The sequence below is a fragment of the Limanda limanda genome, chromosome 22 (assembly GCF_963576545.1).
Source record: "Limanda limanda chromosome 22, fLimLim1.1, whole genome shotgun sequence".
NCBI classification, from domain to species: Eukaryota; Metazoa; Chordata; class Actinopteri; order Pleuronectiformes; family Pleuronectidae; genus Limanda; species Limanda limanda.
This window is the reverse complement of record NC_083657.1, coordinates 10,145,240-10,164,233: the sequence shown is the minus strand read 5'-3', so window position 1 is coordinate 10,164,233 and position 18,994 is coordinate 10,145,240. Positions and strand designations below refer to the sequence as shown.

The 18,994-nt window shown below is 48.5% G+C and overlaps 1 protein-coding gene across 3 annotated transcripts in view; it reads left to right on the top strand.

Annotated features, from left to right (window-relative positions):
- Positions 1-877: 877 nt before the first annotated feature.
- Positions 878-18,994, top strand: part of ppargc1a (peroxisome proliferator-activated receptor gamma, coactivator 1 alpha) — a 35,172-nt gene continuing 17,055 nt past the window's right edge. For 2 of the 3 annotated variants that reach the window (XM_061066119.1, XM_061066118.1), the window contains exons 1-4: positions 878-1,120; positions 3,880-4,059; positions 17,284-17,478; positions 18,463-18,588. In XM_061066119.1, the coding sequence (XP_060922102.1) occupies positions 1,073-1,120; positions 3,880-4,059; positions 17,284-17,478; positions 18,463-18,588 (549 nt within the window). In that variant the 5' untranslated portion in view covers positions 878-1,072. The remainder of the gene's footprint in view (positions 1,121-3,879; positions 4,060-17,283; positions 17,479-18,462; positions 18,589-18,994) is intronic. The other variant, XM_061066120.1, reaches the window with a different exon arrangement.

Genomic DNA, 18,994 nt, shown 5'->3' with positions numbered 1-18,994 from the left:
CATTTAGCTTAAGAAAGAGAATTCCTGCGGCCGTGTGCCTGTCAGTCCGCCCAACAGACAAAACCACTCTTGTTTGAAATGTCCACAAAGCTTTTGTTTTCATTTTGCCGAGTTACTGTTGCCTATACACGTCCTGTTGACACTGTATACAGGCTTGATACTGCCACCTGTCCTTTTTATTGCCTCTGAATGGACAAAGAAATACTGAATTACCTTCTTTGATACTCTACCCGCCCCAAAGCTGGCATTTTAAGTTACAGTCACAAGTGAACTAATGGAGGAATGGGGACGTCAATTGAAAGTAACTGTCTGATAGATTGATTTAATGCTAATTGCGATATTAAAAGAGATTAAACCCAGAATTTAACTTAAAAGACGACTGGTATCCATGGAAGAAGTGATTGTGTGACAAAAATCTCAAAAGAACATTGATCCTGGATGTTTACATTCCTGGAATTTTTATACTTTAATTATCACAACAACAAAAGCAGTTATTCAAAATTCAATTTGTCGCAGAATCAACAACAAAGCTGAGATATCATGAGCCTGACTTCAAACTCAAATCCTGATCCTGTAAGAAATCAATCTTGTTCGATTTAAGATTCATAATTGTTATAAATAAAAAAATGTAAGACTAATCTACTTCCAGGAACCTACATGACGATTTTCTCCTTTTTTTCCCAACACATTTGAGATAGATGGATATATAGATAGATTTCTAGACGTATGGAAATAGACGTGGTATTTTTTTGCAGTGCATGGAAAGGATTTTACTATGTGCGCAGGCAGACCCCGCCTGCTCGGTGCGCGTCACTGCTGGAGTAGTGTGGACGCGGAGTCACTCCCCTGCCTACTTTTAATAGCTTTGTCATGTGATGGAAAGCAGTTGTAAGACAGGTGCCCTCGGTTCATTCTCGGCGAGGGGCAGCAGTTGCCTGTGTGAGCGCGAGTGGGAAGCGTGTGTGGATTTCTTTTTTACTTGATTTCTTTCTCCTTTTTTTTTTTTTTTTTTCCTCTGGGTTCTCTTCCCCCTTTTTTCTGTTTGTCTCTCGGACCGTCATTCAGTGGCTGGATGGCGTGGGACAGGTGTAACCAGGACTCGGTGTGGAGAGAATTAGAGGTGAGCGCAAAAAAAACAAATACAAAAAAAAAGAAAGCAACCAAACAAAATCCCACTTCTTGCATCCTCTCCAGCCCCTCTGGACTTCTTTTCTTTTTCACCTCCTCCCTGGAACGATGGACAGCAGTGGCCATCCGTGATTTCCCACATTTACGCACTCCTCCTCCTCTCCTCCTCTCCTCCGCTGCTGGTGCCGGTGTAGTGCGCGTCTGGACTCTGCTGAGGATGCGGCGGATCTACAACCCGGGGGACATATATGACAAGTGGAGGGAGTGTGCGGGGATGTAGTTGTTGTAGTGCGTGCTCCGGCTCGGGACCCGTCGCTTCCCCTCGTATAGGATCCCTGCTCGGGTGTCGTGCACTCCGGCGGATCTCTCTCTCTCTCTCTCTCTCTCTCTCTCTCTCTCTCTCTCTCTCTCTCTCTCTCTCTCTCTCTCTCTATCTCTCTCTCTCTAGCCCCGGACTGTGCGCGCTGAGAAGCCTTCCCTCGCCAAAATGACTGAAATGTCTCAGAGTCAGGTATTTGGCTGACGCACGCAAATCCAGCTGGCGATAATCCTCGGTTTTTTGGTGCTGTGCTGTGGCGCATGTTATTTGCAGAGGTGGTGGTGGTGGTGGTGGGGGGGGGGGGGGGGGGGGACGACCCGCTATCTGGCGTTGCGCATGCAGGAGCATCATGATACGATCCGTGCCGGAGAAGGGGGACGCATCCGAGCCAGACCGGTTCCGTGTCTCCGTGCGCATTTCATTTTCTCCTGCTGCGTATAGTTTTCTATCCATTTCTCCAAAATCTATCTGCACCTCACATTCGCTCCCGTCGTCCTTTATTCATCCATCTCTCCCTCTCTCCGCGGTGCATGCAGATACAAGCAACGTACTTATTCGTCCCCTGGGTCCCGGTGGACTGGGTCGGTCCAGCTCATTGTGGTGGACCGTTACCTCAGTGGTGCTCCGGGAAGGTTTTCCACAGGAGTGGCTGCGTAACGGTGGGCTGCGTGAGGAGAATATGAGGAAGAAAAACTGCTTTTATTCAATGAAAGTACGTTTTTTATTACTCCTGACCGGTTTATGAATTGGTTTTCATTCAGACGAACTGCTTTTGCACTTCAATCTGCCGCTGAATCTGTCACTCTGTCCAGGAGGGTTTCCGATCGCGTTTTAGTTGACGATCCGGCAAATGTTCGCGTTCCTTGTGGGATTCCGGGTCTTTCTGTGCGCATTTACAATTATCAATATGACAATCCTGCTCTTCCAACAATCGGACTGTCACCCGGGGTCAGCGGAGCCTCCTCCAGTAATCTTCTCCGGGTGCTTTTTATGCGCGATGCGTGCGTAAATCAGTGGCGCGCTGTGGTGCGTCTCTCTGCTGGCGCTATTTCATTAGTTCACCAAGAAGTCCTTGAGATAATTGGGCACACAGGACGTCCAGCCTCTGAATCTCCTAACAGCTTTGTTACGGGGGTCTTTTTTATCCATGCCGTGCCTTGTCGGAGTGGATCACCTCAGGGGGGGGAGGGAAGCCGGAGACGCAGCGAATCTGTCCCCTTCGCTTTCCCCAGTCGCGACATAACGGATTCGTCTCATCACAGTCTCAGTCCTTGTGTGTTCGTGTTGGTGAGCTTCCCGAAGACGGATGAACTCTGACACCGCGGGTCTGGGCGGCTGTTTCCTACTTGGCACAGCTTCAGTCGCCCCAGCTTTTGCCCTGAACCGAACCCGAGTCTCATCCCGGGCCAAATGCCTCCCGGCTCTGCCCCGAGGATATCTATCTTATTTCCTGCACCCTGGCCATCATGTTCCTATATCGGCTGACGTGTTGTCAACAAAATTAGGAGCGTGTTGCTTATTAGACACCAGCCATGGAACGGGTTTTTCATCGGGCTTGGATTTGCATGTGCGCAGGCAGGCACAGTGCGTAAACACGCGTCGAACTCTGGCGGAGGCTTTGCTTTTTAATGATCCCTGACTTTAGAACTCAAAGTTCGCCCACCTTGTGTAAAAGACAGCTCGACTGCTTCATATTTCAACTGTTGTTGCCTACCTATAGTTTGCATACTGAAAAATACTCCCTTATCCAGAATGATGGGAATAATTCTGCAGGTCAAAAACTGTAGAGCATCAAGAAGTAGAGGTTCCTCTGTCATTTTGAATGATCCTGCAGAACCAGCCGAGCCAAACTTGTTGCACATTCCCTCCCCTCCTCTCCAACACCTTTTTCCCCATCACCAGAGCCCATGCTTGATTTACAGCTCGGAGCCCGTCTATACTTGCAACCGCATCAGAGCTGATGATTTTCCGTGCAGAGGAAACGGGAGCAGCTGCTACATACAGCACACATTGTCTAGAGATTACATAAAAAGTGTCGGGTGAATACAACATGTCAACTGGCGGCCCAGAGTAGCACAAAGGCCAGTGACGGTGTGATGGTGGGAGGACAAAGTGCAACAGGAGGCTTGCAGGGTGAAGGGTTTTACTCGCCGTGATCTGCAGCCAAAAAAACATTCTGTTAATAATCAATAGAAACAATAGTAAGAGTCGCAATGAGGGCTGGATGGATTAATGACAGCTTGTAAGTGTGTCACATGAAAGTGAAAGACCGATTTGGAATCTTCTTTTGTCAGGTGTGGGTGAATGGGTAAAATACATGAGTTTCCTCACCAGCAGGTTTCAGGAGGAATTCAAGTGTGAGATTTTGCACGTGATGGAGATGTCACATCTGTCTGACCACCTCTGTTGTTCTTGTCTCTCTCTCTCTCCAGTGCGCTGCCTTGGTTGGTGAAGACCAGCCCCTCTGTCCGGACCTCCCAGAACTTGACCTCTCAGAGCTGGACGTCAGTGACTTAGACGCAGACAGCTTCCTGGGTGGCCTCAAATGGTACAGCGACCAATCGGAGATCATTTCCACTCAGTATGGCAATGAGGCATCGAATCTTTTTGAGGTAGGTAAAGCTAACAGCTGTTTTTTTGAAATCTCAGCATCAGTATTTACCATCCATTGCTTTATCAGTCATTTCCTTGAGCATTCATCACATAACTTATTTGCTTCCTACTGAGAATTATGGAGGATATTTGCATCCACGGTGGTGGTCAGGAGTGAGCTGATATCACAACATGCCCCAGCAAGCAAAACCTTTATCACATTCTTGACTGCTAGCCAAAAAACAAAGGTGGCGGGTTTAAGAACGTGCTTTCAATAGCTCCCAAGTACAAAATGGGGGTGATAAGGTGATGAGCGATAAGCCCCAGGAGAACCTTGGTCCCCTTGTTTGTATCCACCTTATCAAAACTTGGAGTTTATTTCAGCACTGAGTCAGTAAAGCGGCACACATCTGACAGATCGCTCCAGTGGTAAACTCTGGTTATGCCGGTATTGCGAAACGCTTCTCAAAGGTTGGAGTGTAAAACTTTCTGTAATCTTTGTCCCCCTCCCCTTCTCCTCCCCCTCCTCCTCCTCCTCCTCCCGTCCGATTGAGTTTTCTTTCTATCTTGTTTCCTCAAATCCTTCTCTCTTTCTGACGCTTTCTCTCTGCTCTCGACCGGTGACAAACGAAGTCCGCAGAGGGCGATGATCTGGCCGAGGCCATAAAGCCATCGGTCTGGGGACTGACTTCCAGTCCCCGGTTCATTATAAGCCTTTATCAGTGCCAGAGATAGACAAGAAAGACTGAGATTGGATGCTTTTTGCTTCGCCTCAGGAGGAAAAACCCTGTCTGAGAAGGCTGTGTGTTTGTGTGTGTGTGTGTTTGTGTGTGTGCCCATGGCCCTGTCATGTAGTCACGTTTTCAGGGTCTTAGCGCGCGTGTGTTTGTGTGTGTGTGTGTGTGTGTGTCTCCTCAGTGGTCTTGCAGGCAGCAGTTGATAACAGACTAAATTCTTTCCACGTTTAACCTCCCCACCACCTTTTTTTTCTGAGTCCCTTTATATCAGCACACATTCTACCTCTGTGGACCACCCCAAATACACACATACACACATAAAGTGGGGGGGCGGGGGGGGCCTTAAGTACTAGCTGGTGTGACCGAGGCTCCTCTCTCGTCTGAGAGTGATATGGCTTGAAGCCACCGAGTGGCTCTGGGGATGGATAAAAATACCAGTGACAGTGTGTGTGTGTGTGTGTGTGTGTGTGTGTCTATGTGTGTGCAACACAATGGAACTCAGCACCCACTGAGGACCGCCATGGGGGAGCAACTTCTGCATGCGCACATGTTTGCATCCACGCAAAGACTGTACACTGCAGCAAGTGTGCGATGTTTTCACCCACCCCCCCCCACACAAGCCAGCATGCTATTGTATTATTCTCAGGATATGGAAAGGCTTCAGTTCATCATACGGCAGGACCCGGCTAATCCTACTTAATCTGACAGGGGAAAGTTTGCTGCTCGGCAAGGATCAGAGGGCCGGGGCTGTAGCTGTGCTTCCTGCACCCCCCCCCCCCTCCCTGATTGGCCTGTACACACAGCCCAGAAGCATCCAATAAGAAGTTGGAAGATTAAAGAACAGGCTAATAACTGGTCAGATTGAAAGCCTGCGAGCGTATTTCTCTGTTGTTGTTTTTTTTCCATTTCCCTTCCCTCTCTCGCGGGCACATCCACTTAATAAATCGGCGTGCATGTGTGGTAGGAAAAAAAAGCAGGTAGCGGATTATCGAGGCCGCCCTGAGTAACATGTGTAACAGCTGGGTGCAGCTGTCACATGGGGGCCCCCCGGCCATAGAACAACACACTCTCTGAACCGACTTTCATGAGTTCAAGTCGACCGGTGCAATGATTTGCAGCTCAGACATAAAGACCAACTGTTTTTTCTTGTGTTGTGCTGCGGCTTTTTTATTCAGGTTATAGTTCCGTGTGACAGGCAGTAAAGCAAATAAGTAAACAGAGCTTGACTTGGTTATGCAGTACGGCTGGGGACGGAAATATTGCTGTCACATCAGAGGAAATCTTATTTGGGCTTTAGGGGGGGACGATGGAAATTGTGTGTTGCACATTGTATAAGCAGTGTAGGTGTGTGAGAGTTTCTGTTTCTCTCTCTGTGTGTGTGTCTGTGTGTGTGTTTTCAGTTTCTTAAGTAGGAGACAGTCTTCAAACAGATCACAAACCGTCCTCTCGCTGGCCTTTGGCTCCGTTTGCTGCCACTGTCGCAACTGTCCCTGACACGAATTGCGGAGAATGATACACCCAACCCGCCCTCACCTCCCCTCTTGTAGCGCGCGCGCACACACACACACACACACACACACACACACACACACACACACAGACACACATAACAGCTATTGCTCCTGGCACAGTGTGTTTGACACCTCTTCAGAACGGGGCCGACTGTGAAAGTCCACCGTCTATTTCGGGCCGCAGTTGTTAAGGGGGTGGTCACTCCACTAAGTTCCCAATGTACTGCCAAAGATAACAGCACAGAAGCGTGACCCAATGTGTCTCTAACCGCTGGTCCCCTGCTCGGGTTTCGTGTCGCGCTTCAAACGTTTTTGATTGATGGAAAACGTGCCTTGTTGGTTTTTGACTTATTTGGATTCTTGGATTCCGACTGTGGACAGACCCCCCCCCCCTCCTACCCCCTGGTGGCGGTCGTGCTGGGAAGCCGCACGCCACATCGCACATGGACAGAGCGAAAGGCATGTACAGTTGTCGGAGGGCCGCGTGTCGGCGTTACGTGATTACGCAAGAATTATGGCACGGAGCTGACGTGATATCGCTGCTGCACCTGATGATGGACGGACAGGTGCCGACAGAGAGAAGCGGAACAATGGGGGGTGCAGGGACGGACAGAGATAGGACGTGGGGACAGATGGGCAGCGAAAGAGACAAACCTTTAGAACCGGCAAAGCTTAGACCTGTGCCAGCTGAACCAAAGCCCGCGGATTGGACGTAAAAGGTTGTGGGCTTTGCAGGTAGTAAAATAAGATGCGGAGGCTTAAAGCATTACTCTGAAATTATACAGGGACGTGCTCAACTGTATCTGGGTTGAGGCAGTGATGCAAACTCTTTATATGACTCCCAACAACAGGAGACGGCGTGTGGTTACATCCGATTTTTCGAAAAGGCATTATGGCGTCTCGTCTGGCTTGTTTGTGCCTTGTTGGACAGATGTTCAAGCGCTTACTCTTAAGTAACGGCAGATTGGATTGATTGGGTCACTCTCAGCAGGCTTTGGAGAAACACGGCGCGATGAAAAAAACGGTTTTCCCCCGAGCAGCTCTTTCGTTCCCACCCGCCCGCGAAAACACGTGTAAGCGTAGATTAGCTCGCGCACTTGTTGGCGACAGACGCTCCTGCGAGCCGAGACAGGAGCAAAGTCGGAGAGACCCTGTGAGAGGACTTGTCACGCCCACACACACACACACACACGCACAAGCCCAGACAGCAGAGACCCTTATTGTCCCTGTTCCTACTCCCTGCTGAATGCCGCTTACGTTTATTTTGCAAATTTATGCCGACATTTGAGAGAACACCACCCGCACCAGTTCACCGCTCCACCAAAGGGTGTGTGAATTATCATATTCCACGGTATAATGTGATTTTTCTCGAGTGAGTCCTATTAGAATACACCCTACTTTCCTCATCTCGAGTTCCCTCCTGTTTTTTGATTTTATGCCGTGACGGGAGAAATCCTCCATCACTGTCCGAGGCAGCGTCTTCACAAACAAACGAGAGGAGCAAGCAGCCACAGACGTATGGAAGAGAGATGCAGAGCTCGGGCTGTCCGGGGCCCGTGTCGTCTCGGAGCGTCTGTCAGATCCACTCCACAACAAGGGCTCTCAAACCGTCGCCCCAGCACACTGTGGGCGCTGCCATCCCGTCTCTCTCTCTCTCTCTCTCTCTCTCTCTCTCTCTCCGTCCTCATCCTCCCTCTGTCTTTTTTCTCGCTCCCAAGGCAAAGCATTTGTTCCCGGCTGATGGGAAGTTGAAGCTGCAGCGGCTAAAACAAATATATTCTGGCCTTCAACAGTCGCCTCTGGAAAGGAAAGGCTGGAAGGAGGAACGGAGCGAGGGGTAAAAAGATAAAATAAAAGGATGGGGAGCAGGGATGGGTATGGCCAAAAAAATAGTGCCCTCGGGAATGTTTAGTAAAAAGAGGAAGGGAACATGGTGGCTGCTTGGCTGCCTGTCTGGCTCTCTCCCTCTCTCTCTCTCTCTTTTGCTCTCACACACACACACACGCACACAAAACCTACACTCCCAGTAGGCCGCTGCTGCTGATTGAGGCATGGTTTGGTGTTCCTGCCCCAGCTGATCCCCTGCCCCCCCCCCTGTGGATACCCATCTCTCCCATCACACCGGAGCCACCCGTGTGTGTACGTGGGCCTGTGCATCTTTGTGTAATTGAGACACCCCTGCACACAGATCAGACAGTGGTCTTTGCTGGACCGACAAACAACACAATCATACCTTCCTGTTTTGTGCGTTCACATGTATGTGTGTGTGTGTGTGTTTGTATTGGGTGAAAATTACTATTTTTAGTACCTGGGGTAATCTCTACTAAGAGCCTTTCTGGGCTGTTTCACTTTAACCTGGCCAAAACACTAAGCCAATAATCCAGCGCCCCCCCCCCCATCTCAACTCACACATACACACAGCAACATGTAGCAACGATGTCATGTGATCAGACCAGTCTTCTTCTTTGTATTATTTAGTGGCGTCCACTTTGGCGCGGGAGGGCGGTATAAACAATGGATTGCTCGAATGCTGTTATGCTCGTCCCCTCTTGTGCAAAGAAACGAGACAGGATGCGCGGGAGGGTGTTTGCATAGAGATGAAATGAACGGATGAGAGAGAGAGAGAGAGAGAGAGAGAGAGAGAGAGAGAGTGTGTCAGGTAGACGGCCGCGAATAGTGGAAGCAAGAGCAGATGGAGAGAAATCAGTGTGAAAAAGAAAAAAAACAGAGGGAGGGGAGAGGTTGGAGTAATTCACGTTGAAGCATCAGTTTCGAGCGATAGACTGCCCCCCCCCCCCCCCCCTTCTTCAGGTAAGGCCAATGGATCCCAGGTGTGAGTGTGTGTTTGTGTGTGTGTGTGTGTCTGTGTGTGCGTCTTAGTGTGTGTTCTGTGCCAGCATATACCCAGCAGTGCCAGTTATCCCGGCCAGCCCTTCTGCTCCGGAAGACTTTGCCACATTCTGTCTCTTTCAACGCAGGTTCGAAAGAACTTTATTGATTCTGAACGATAAATATTGTTCGGTGATTAATGACAATATAAAGGGGGGGGGGGGAGGTGCTGCTGGCAGATATAAAAGATTGATTTAAAGCCAGAAATGTGCAAGGGCAGCTTCTCCGACCGCACCTTGCGTCCCCTCCGTTTGCACCTTGCCATACACTGATGTCATAAACCTGTAAATTTTAAAACAGCAAGGTGGGAGTTAAATCCATAAAGACCAGCAAATACAAGATCTGATGGTGTAGACATATTTCTTCATGTGGACTATGACTGATGTGAAGTCATAACGCCCTCTTGGATTAATCAAAGGGAAACGAAAAGGACATATAAGTATTTGATTACTCTGATTGCTCTTACAAGGTTTTGTTAATGTTGGTAATTTTCCTTTCGCAAGTCTCTGGCCCTGCGCCCTGCAATCTTGTACTGTACATGTGAAGGACTAGTTTTCCCTGGTTGAGAGTCTATTTTTAAGAGCTTTGTCATCCATGCAGAAAAAAAAAACCTCCATTCTCACTAAGCTTTATGATGTGCACTGCATGCTTATAGCTCCAGCTTATTTCCCCCCTGAAGCATTTAAGTCTGCACAGGCCTCAAATAGTTCAAGAGGCTCTCTGAGGCTCTGCTGATGCATGAGTGACTGGATGCTTGGATGACTCACTTGCTGCCCAATCAGTAGCTGCTGAGTCTAATCTGAAAGCAGAAGCTTTTACAGACATTTGATCTCCGCAGATAGAAAAAAAAAACAAATTCCTCCCATGCTTCTTTTTGTAAAACAAAAACTTCTAAGTGCAGAGTTATTTGCTGGAGAATAAGACGAGAATAAAAGTCATGCATTTCATGGATGGATATAGACACAGGTAAAAGCTTAACTCCTGGCAGTCTGATCGCTGACATAAGACATAAACATGGTTATTTGGCATAAAGCTGATCAGGTGACATTGTGAATTGGTGTATCAGGGATAAATTGTTTCTGCCCTGATAGAGCTGTTGACCCCGGGATGTCAACAGCTCTAAAATTGTCTGCTTGTTGATCAGCTCCTCTCACAAGAGCATTTTCAGGCGATCCTATATGGTCAGTTAGGGCTCTTTTCATGTGGCTGTGTGATTGTTGGATAATAAGTCGATTGGGCAGATTGGGAAGAGATTTCGAGTGTTGGACGATTGTCGTCAAGTGGTCAGTGGTCATTTGGCAGATGTCGCACAGTCTACTCGTGTGTGCAGGTGTGGTGGGTACGCTCGGCTAAACGGAAGCTGTGAAAAGCGAAACATGATCAGCATTCCGCGGAGAATAGATCCTAAATTAAGATGAAATACGGCTCGACATTGGATGTTGACGCTTCAAAGAGAAAGCTCTCAGGCATCCCCTCATCTTTTCCCACAGTGTCGAGCAGTTGCTATATCGTATCGACTTGCATCCACAATCGCTTTGATTTGTTTCGTCCCCGCATCGAATCCTCTCGCACGACATGCAAAGGCTTGTGAAGTCCTCCATGTTTGACCACTGCCGCCAACACGTGCTGCACATACACATGTGCCACTTGAAAGTGCGCAGGGTTTAAGAACTGCTCAGATAACACGCTCGCAAAGTCACGACAGGGATAAGAGGCAGGCACACTGCGGCGTCCGCCTCCTACCTGGATCCAGGAGCGACAAGGCACCCCCGCTCGCGCACACAGAAGTCAAGGTAAAAGATAATGCGTTTATTTAGTAATCAGCAAATAGCTTTTATGCAGCGGGTAAGTGCTGAAGCCTGTGAGGCCCCGATAAGATCGTTTGCTTTCAGGTGTTTCCCTGTCGCACCGCGTATGGCGTTGAGTGCAAATTGAATAGGGTGACCTTCTTTGCCGCAGAATCAAATTGACTGCATTTCCCCCCAAAAGATTCTGCCATTTCAATTACCATAAATTTGTGATATTGCATCCTCTGTCATATGCACAAACACGTGCGCGCAAAAGAGAGGAAACACAGCGGAAAAGCCGCCATATCTTGTCCGCCGTGCCCCGGCCCCCTCTTTGCATTGGCATCTTTCCGGGGAAGACATTACTGTGACAAATGAAACTCCACAAACCCTCGATGGGCTTGGCAGGCCCTGAAAGGTCAGGAGCAGCGTTTGTGTGCAGGTGTGTGTGTGTGCGTGCGGTGTGATTGTAAGTATATAAAGGTGGTGTCAGCGGGGGATAATAACATTGAGTCCAATGTGCAAAAAATAAAAATGTCTGCTCAATTCTGCTCCCCTCGCAAATCTATGTAAATGTCAAAACCAAAGTGACCGTCCCTCTGTCTGTGTGTGTGTGTGTGTGTGTGAGATTCTTTTATGAACAGCCACACTGCTGATGACAGACTCACATTCAAGCCAGGAAACGTGACAGGGTCTATTTTAGCAAGATGGACATTAGAAACAGTCTCTATGCTCCTTTTTTTTCCGCTCTGAGCTCGGTCCGCCCCCTCCCTGTGTTTCCCCCGACACATTATCAACAGTGTAACAGTATGTTCAAAGGCCCCTTGCTTAGTGGTGCACATTCAGAGCTGCCGACTTAAGCAAATAGCTATTTGCATGCCATTAGGCGGAAAAAAAAAAGCCGAGGAAAGCACCATTCCTCATCCCATCTCGGCATCTTGCTGAATATTCCTCATTCTCGGCTCCAAATCTCTGTTCTTCCTCTCCCTCCTGCTGCGGCCGCCAGAGCAAGTCAGAGGCAGAGCAATCACAGCAATCAGTGTTTTCTCGTGCCAAGCCGATTGGGAGGCGGCTGCCAAAAAACAAAAGAGCGAGTGTCCAGTCATTACGGCGGTGTGCGACTCTGCGGCGTTAGCAAACGGTGGCTCGGACCATCTGTTGGACGGCTGGACGAGGAAAACAACAGCAGCTCGGGGCAGGACTGTAGATGGGGAGGCTCCACCAGGACGCCCCCCCCCCCCCCCCCTGGAAGGCTGTCAGTTGTTTGGATAGCTGTTTGAGAGTGTGTGTGTGATTTCATTTTAGCACAGGCTTGCATGCACGGAATTATGCGGTTGGATCACAGGGATCCATTGTGCTTTCGTGGAAACGTACGCAACCGACTGCGTGACGTTTGACCCAAAGTCGGAACAAAGGTGCCTGGTGGGCGTGAAGGCATGTGACAGCGCCTCAGCTGATCCCGGCAGATGTGTGGCAGAGTTCAGGTGGTCGGTTTCAGCCCGATTTTTTTCTTCCAGGGGGAGAACCAGAAAGAACAGCAGTGTTAACATCCCTTGGGGTCGGTGTCTCAATTGGATCCAGTCTCTTGTCAGGATGTGTAACAACAGTTTCTCCTTCTCTCTTTGGCTCGCAGTCAATCGCGGATATCTCCCCCCCCTCTCACTTTCTCCTCCCCCCCCCTCTCTTCTACCTCAGCTCATCTGATAGGCCTCTAACAGTCTCAAATGGTTCCCAGGAGATGCATCATCTCTGTACACACACACACACACACATCCCGGTCCTCATTGATAGGTCGGACCGTTTCCTCGCTGATTTATAACTCGCATGGCCTTCTAAGCTGAGACAGACATCTGGCACCTAAACAGTCTGCCCCAGTATACCAGAACTTAGTTTTAATTCAGAGGGTTTCCATTTTTGTTTAAACGGAGGCACAAACCAGTGAATTCTTGCCAGGATGGAGGGATTATCGCCCGGCCAGTTCTGGTATTACAGCGAAGTAGGTTGAAGTTGGCTGAAATCTGTCGCCTGGTGCTCGGCGTGGACAGTATCTCAAACACACACGGTAGCAACAACAGAGGAGAGACAACCGATAAACACAGGAACATACAGTGAGTGTGATGTGATTTTGTGTCCGGAACCCCTTCTAGTCCACGGGATCATTTGCTAAGGAAATTGTTTCTGAATAAGGCGACGCTCTGTTGACCGCGTAGTCAGATGGAAAAAACGAGAGCCAATCAGAGCAGTCGGTTTGCTGCAGCGTGAAGGGGTTTAAAATGTAGTTTTATGTTTTTGGACTGCGTCACCGCCGCCTCACACACACACACACACACACACACACACACACACACACACACACACACACACACACACAGGCACAAAGGGGGAGTTAACAGTGTTATGTATGGTTTCATTGCTCCGTATAGGCCATAATCACCCTCTCTACATCTCAGTGAGCTCATGCTAAATGACCAGACGTCTCTGGTGGCTGCCATGATTTGTCTCTCCGCCATGCATCCCGCCATACCTTCCCCTCCCCGCCTCCCTCTCCTCCCTCCTTCCCCGCTGCCATATGTTGTGCCTGTGTGACCGGCCGACGTGTCAGGCCTGACTAACACCTGAGCAGCACGGCTGACTTTGATTTATTTCCTCTGAAATCTGGGGGCCGTGGGTAATAACACAGAATGACATTATTTGTTTATCAAATCCAAGGCTGCTCTGCTTTTTCGAGATGTGACGACTTGATACCGCCGCTCCTACTTGCCGCACATACATTTACCCCCCCGCAATTTCTGATTGTGCCACGATTGGGCCAATATGAGAAGGTCTGACTAGCTTAACCTCATCCAAGGGAATGCTTTTGAAATTTCGACAGAGCAGAGAGCAGACACAAAATATAAAAGCCTGGATGAGGCAATGCAATTAAATTGTCAAGGCGCAGATTTAACCCCACCATGCAATTTGGGGGCCAATTTATTACGAATATTTTCTGTCTGAAGTGGTCGCCATTCCTCTATTTGCAGAGGGAGTGAGCGAAAGAGAGTGACAATAAACAGAACTTTAAATACCAGCTTACCCATTTAAACAGAGATATCTTTCCACATCCAGAGTGTCTCCCACTTGTTCTGCCTCTCATTTGAAGATAACAGCAAAGGCTGTTAATCTGCTGAAACCTCATCCTGGTCTTATTCAGCGATCAGGTCTATCATTCTGGCACTTTCACAACACATTTGGTTCCTTTTAACATGTAAATGATGCATTGCCCCGAAAAGCTCGTTAAAATTTGATCCCTGGCAAATTTGCTCAGGAGCTTGGAATCCTCAAGAAGCAATTAGCCGATTTAATTTGGCCATTTGCCCCAGTGTTCAGGACTGAGTGTTTGTCTAAAACAGCACCTTCACCTTCAGTTATCAGCTGTGTGAATAGTATCTGCTGGAACACAATGCTGTGCAATGGAACTCAATAAAAGTGTTGGAGGCAAGGGCAATCTCAAAGACGGGCTGCCTGATAACAAAGGGGCCTCACCTAATAATGAACAACTGGAGTTGTTGCTCCGACGTGGGGAAGCTGGGGGTGAAGCAGGGGAGAGAGTAGCTCTGCCAGCACTTGCCAGCATGTTTTATGGCTAATTGAAGCATTTGGAATAAAGCAGGCTCAAAATGGCACCCTTTAGAATTGGAGCGGGGTTAATATATTGTGATCCCACAATTAGCCCAGGATTGTTAAGATCTCTTTAATTCGGTGAGGTCCATTAAGCGGGATGGGCGAGAAAGTGCTCCCGCCGAGACAAATTCTCTCTTCTCTCTTTGTTCTTGCTGCCCTCTTTTCCTCTCAGCAGCTGCTGTGCTAATCAATATAAGTGGACATGGCCACGAGCAGGTTGCCAGGTTATCCTGCCGTCACCCCCTTTGGGGGCCATAGCTCCTGAAGTCAACCCACACACAGATTTTGTTTATAAATAAACAGAGGGGCGAGTGAGTCATTGGTAGTAGATTGACTTTGGTGTGGATGCTCCACAAGGTGCGGCCCTCCAGTTGGCTCACCCTCCGGTAGAGGAGTAATAGATCATGCTCCCACCGGAGTAGAAATGATCACTGAGGTTTGCTCTTTACCCCAGTTTCTCAAATCCCCACTTGGCCTGTGAGTGCCTCCACTAGAGCCACAGCAGCGGCTGCAGCATGATCGTCACGACTCAGGGTTTTTACAAGTGTCTCTTTCAGAATACGAGAGTCCCTTCTGGGTTATCTCCGGGGATACAGTGTGCCGCTGGGAGCTTGCCAATTGGTGGAGGTTTTCGAAACAAGATTGAAATCACTACATTTGAGCCACAGCCTCAGAAATTCCCCCAATCCTCTCCAAACCATGTCATAATGAAGCTTGCACAGTCCTCTCAACTTCTAATGTAACTACTGTCACACAGTGGCACAGGCTGTAATTTCTACTGAGTGTACAGTCTTGAACCCACTGGAGTGAGGTGAATAAAATGGCACCAAAATACAGCATTGCTTGACTGGTTGGTTAGCTCGCACCTAAATACATTTCTGGCTCGTTAAAGACTCATTTGTAATAATCCCAAATGATCCTCCTTTCAATTTCTCCTGCGAGGATGTATATGTTTGGGCTGAGAAAGGCTCCGGATTTATCAGCGGTTAATATACCAGCTTAGCGCTCAGGTAATAACTTGGGATGCTGGAAAATGGCGAATATTTGGTAGCGCGTGGTTCCAGCACAGTGGATTTGAAGCTCCTTGCAAGTAATTAAACAGCATGCCCACCTCATACAGAGCAATTTCCTGCAAGGCATTTGCTTGCCAATCTGGCACGGCCCCCAGTCTATGTTGTGTTATCTCAGTGAAATATGTCCACTTTATCATTTTTTAATAATGACTGAGTGCTCATGTTGTTAGGAGAGAAATCTGCTCAATGAGGATCAGATTAATGTTTTACTCATTGTTAGCTCGCTACCTGCGCGTCCAACATGTCAATGTGTGGCATATCTAAAAATTGGAAGAGGGAGAGCATTAAAATGGCCACCATGTCTTTGGCGAATCAGCAGCTGTGCCATCCACGGTGGGTGTGTAATTGCGTAAAATCAGTGGGGTAGATGGACACAAGTGGGTGGGGAAATTTCGTGCATGTGGGATTCCAAGTCTTAGAGACGCCGCGCTGGTATCTGAGAGATTGGTGGCCACCTCGGGATAATGATGGCCGCACTCCGTTGCCGAGCGATGATAATCCTGTCGTGTGCATAAAGGGATTTGTCGGTGTTGGACTGGCCACAGAACATCCCACGGTGCCGACGCTGTTTATCTTTCCTCCGTCTTATAGTCCCCTGGGGTTTCATTGCCCTGGAACTTACAGTTCCTGTTGTCACTTGTCACAAGTTGTCATTCGTCTGTGTAGAGGCACACACACACACACACACACACATGCACACACACACAAACACATTGTCAGGAAAGCTGCATCCCCCTCAGTCTTAATATCTATCTACTTTTCTCTCCTTACATGCACAGTTATTATCCACAGCAAAACTCCCATGTCAATAGCTGGCATCTCCCATCTTTCATCCCTCACTCTCACTATCCATCTCTATATGTTCATCTCTCCCTCTCTTTATTTCTCACACACACACACTCACTTATAATCTCAACCATTAAACAGCCAGCTGCAGCAAGAAAACAACTCCTCCGGTACGTCAAAGAGGAGCTGAGTGGCAAGAACAAGCTTTATTTTTCTTGAAATGTTGACGGTAACTTCCCGCCTGTTGTGAGCTTCAGCTGTCATGCCGAACATTTCAAATGTTTCACATTTTGTCAGCATTAGTGGGTGGTAATTCTACTTATCTGAGGATTGCCTGTGCACATCTTGTCGGCAAGTCGATAGTAAGAGAGGAGGAGAGTCAACTTCCACTCGTCGTTTCCTTTAGCCCCAAACAAACCCCTCTGTATACCGCAACACACCCCAATCCACTCCTGTCCTCCCTGGATACTTGCTACTTGTCAGCCCTGGTAATGGGTTTCTTGGGGGAGATATTATTTTGGTCCAGTAAGCTGCGTGTTTAAAATATGAGTGACAGGCTTGACTCACTTGCTCGCAGAGTGAATTTTGTTTTTAAAAAGACTGCCAGAATAGAGCCAGCTCAGCTGCAAAAAAAAAAAAGAAAGTCTTCCCACTCTATTAGCAATGCAAGCCTGCATGCAACCACCCACTATCTTTACTTACCCCAAGAAAAAAAAGGAGAGATGCAACTTCCCCTGAATAAAATGTCCTATTTTTCCTGTCTCTCTGTCTCTGTCTTCCCCCCTTTTTCACCCTCCTAAGAAGATAGATGAAGAAAATGAGGCCAACTTGCTGGCAGTGCTTACAGAGACCCTGGACAGCATCCCGGTGGATGAGGACGGATTGCCTTCGTTTGAGGCCCTGGCAGATGGGGACGTGACCAATGCCAGTGACCGGAGCTGTCCCTCCTCCCCCGACGGCTCGCCGCGCACCCCCGAGCCCAAGGAGCCTTCCCTGGTAGGACCAGCAGCTCCTCTTTCTCATTATTCTCCAAGTCACTACTCCAGCATCAAAACTGACACCTGACCTCCCACCATGCACACACTGTTTATTTGGTCCAGTCCATGGCAGACACCAGATAACACTCTTCAACAAAGCTGGGCACCAACACTGGCAGTTTTGAATTCTGCGTTTGGCAGCGCCCGGTCCACACTCCGCCACATTTGTCACAATGCGCTCACTATATGTGCAGCCAGAGCATGCGGATGCAGGGAGTAAATGAAATGGATCAGTGTGTTTGCCGCTCGGCGCTAATTACGTCACGGCGCTATCGTGGCGCCGGTTCAATGATATGAACGCGGCAGTGGGACGGTGCCACACGCCCAGAAATCAAGCTGGTACACAATGAAGGAAAAGAAAGTGATCTCATCTCATCTACTCTCAGTAGGCATCAGCTAATCCCCCTGTGACCAAGTCATCACTCTTGGCAAAAAGACAGGCCTCTCAAAAGAGACGAGGGGAAAAGGAAGCCATTGGGTTAACTTTGTGCCGTCTTGTTTATTTTTACACAGAACCGCACCATCCGGGCGTTTCTCCAGCTTAAAGGCTTTGACCTAAAATGTTTTGTTATGTTCCGTTATCGTCCATTTTATTCCATGCCGGTCCCTTCCAGATGACCTTTAAGCCACATGCCCCAGTGTGTTTATTCAATCACATTTGAGAGGCCTGACTGTGTGTGCACAATAACACCTGCACAGGAAGGAAGGAATGGAAAAAAAAAAGAACTTAAATTGCCCTGTCACATATTATAAATTGCTTTAAGAATCTGTAATCTTCTAAATGTGTGAGTGATTTTATCTTCTCTAACTGCGGTCTCTTCTGTTGCTGCATTTACAAAAGCGCAGGCTGTCTAATTGAAAGAAAATGGTGATTTGCATAACCCGCGCCCGCTCCCCCCCATCCCTCACCACTTTCTCTTGTTCTGTTTGGGTCCGTTTGCAGCTGAGGAAGCTCCTTCTGGCGCCCGCAAACTCCCAGCTCAGCTATAATCAATACACAGGTGGCAAGGCACAGAACCATGCAGCCAGCAGCAACCACCGGATCAGACCACCACCTGCCGTCGTCAAGGTAGGGACACACACACACACACACACACACGCGCATACAAGCACACGCACTACTTTGCTGCTTATTTCACTCGTGTACACACACTTTTGTTTTGTCTATCTGCCTCACTCCGTTATTCCGCTCCGGTTTCTTGCTCTCCCTCTCCTCTCTTCTTGTTTTGGTGGCCGCCTTTAGAAGATGTTAGACTACTGCTCCGTTCCACTCTCCCAGGAGGCCGCCCCGTAATGAAAACAGGCTGATTGCTGTTGGGCTTTCTAGGCGATGCTTCGGCACCATTGTCTCATTAGCTCCACCATTTATCCCGCCTTGGTATGGTGCCTGTTAGGGAAAAAAAACAGCGTTGAGCGCTCTCGTGGCGAGATTGACGCCTTGAGATGACAAGATCAATCAGATTTGATATTCCCAT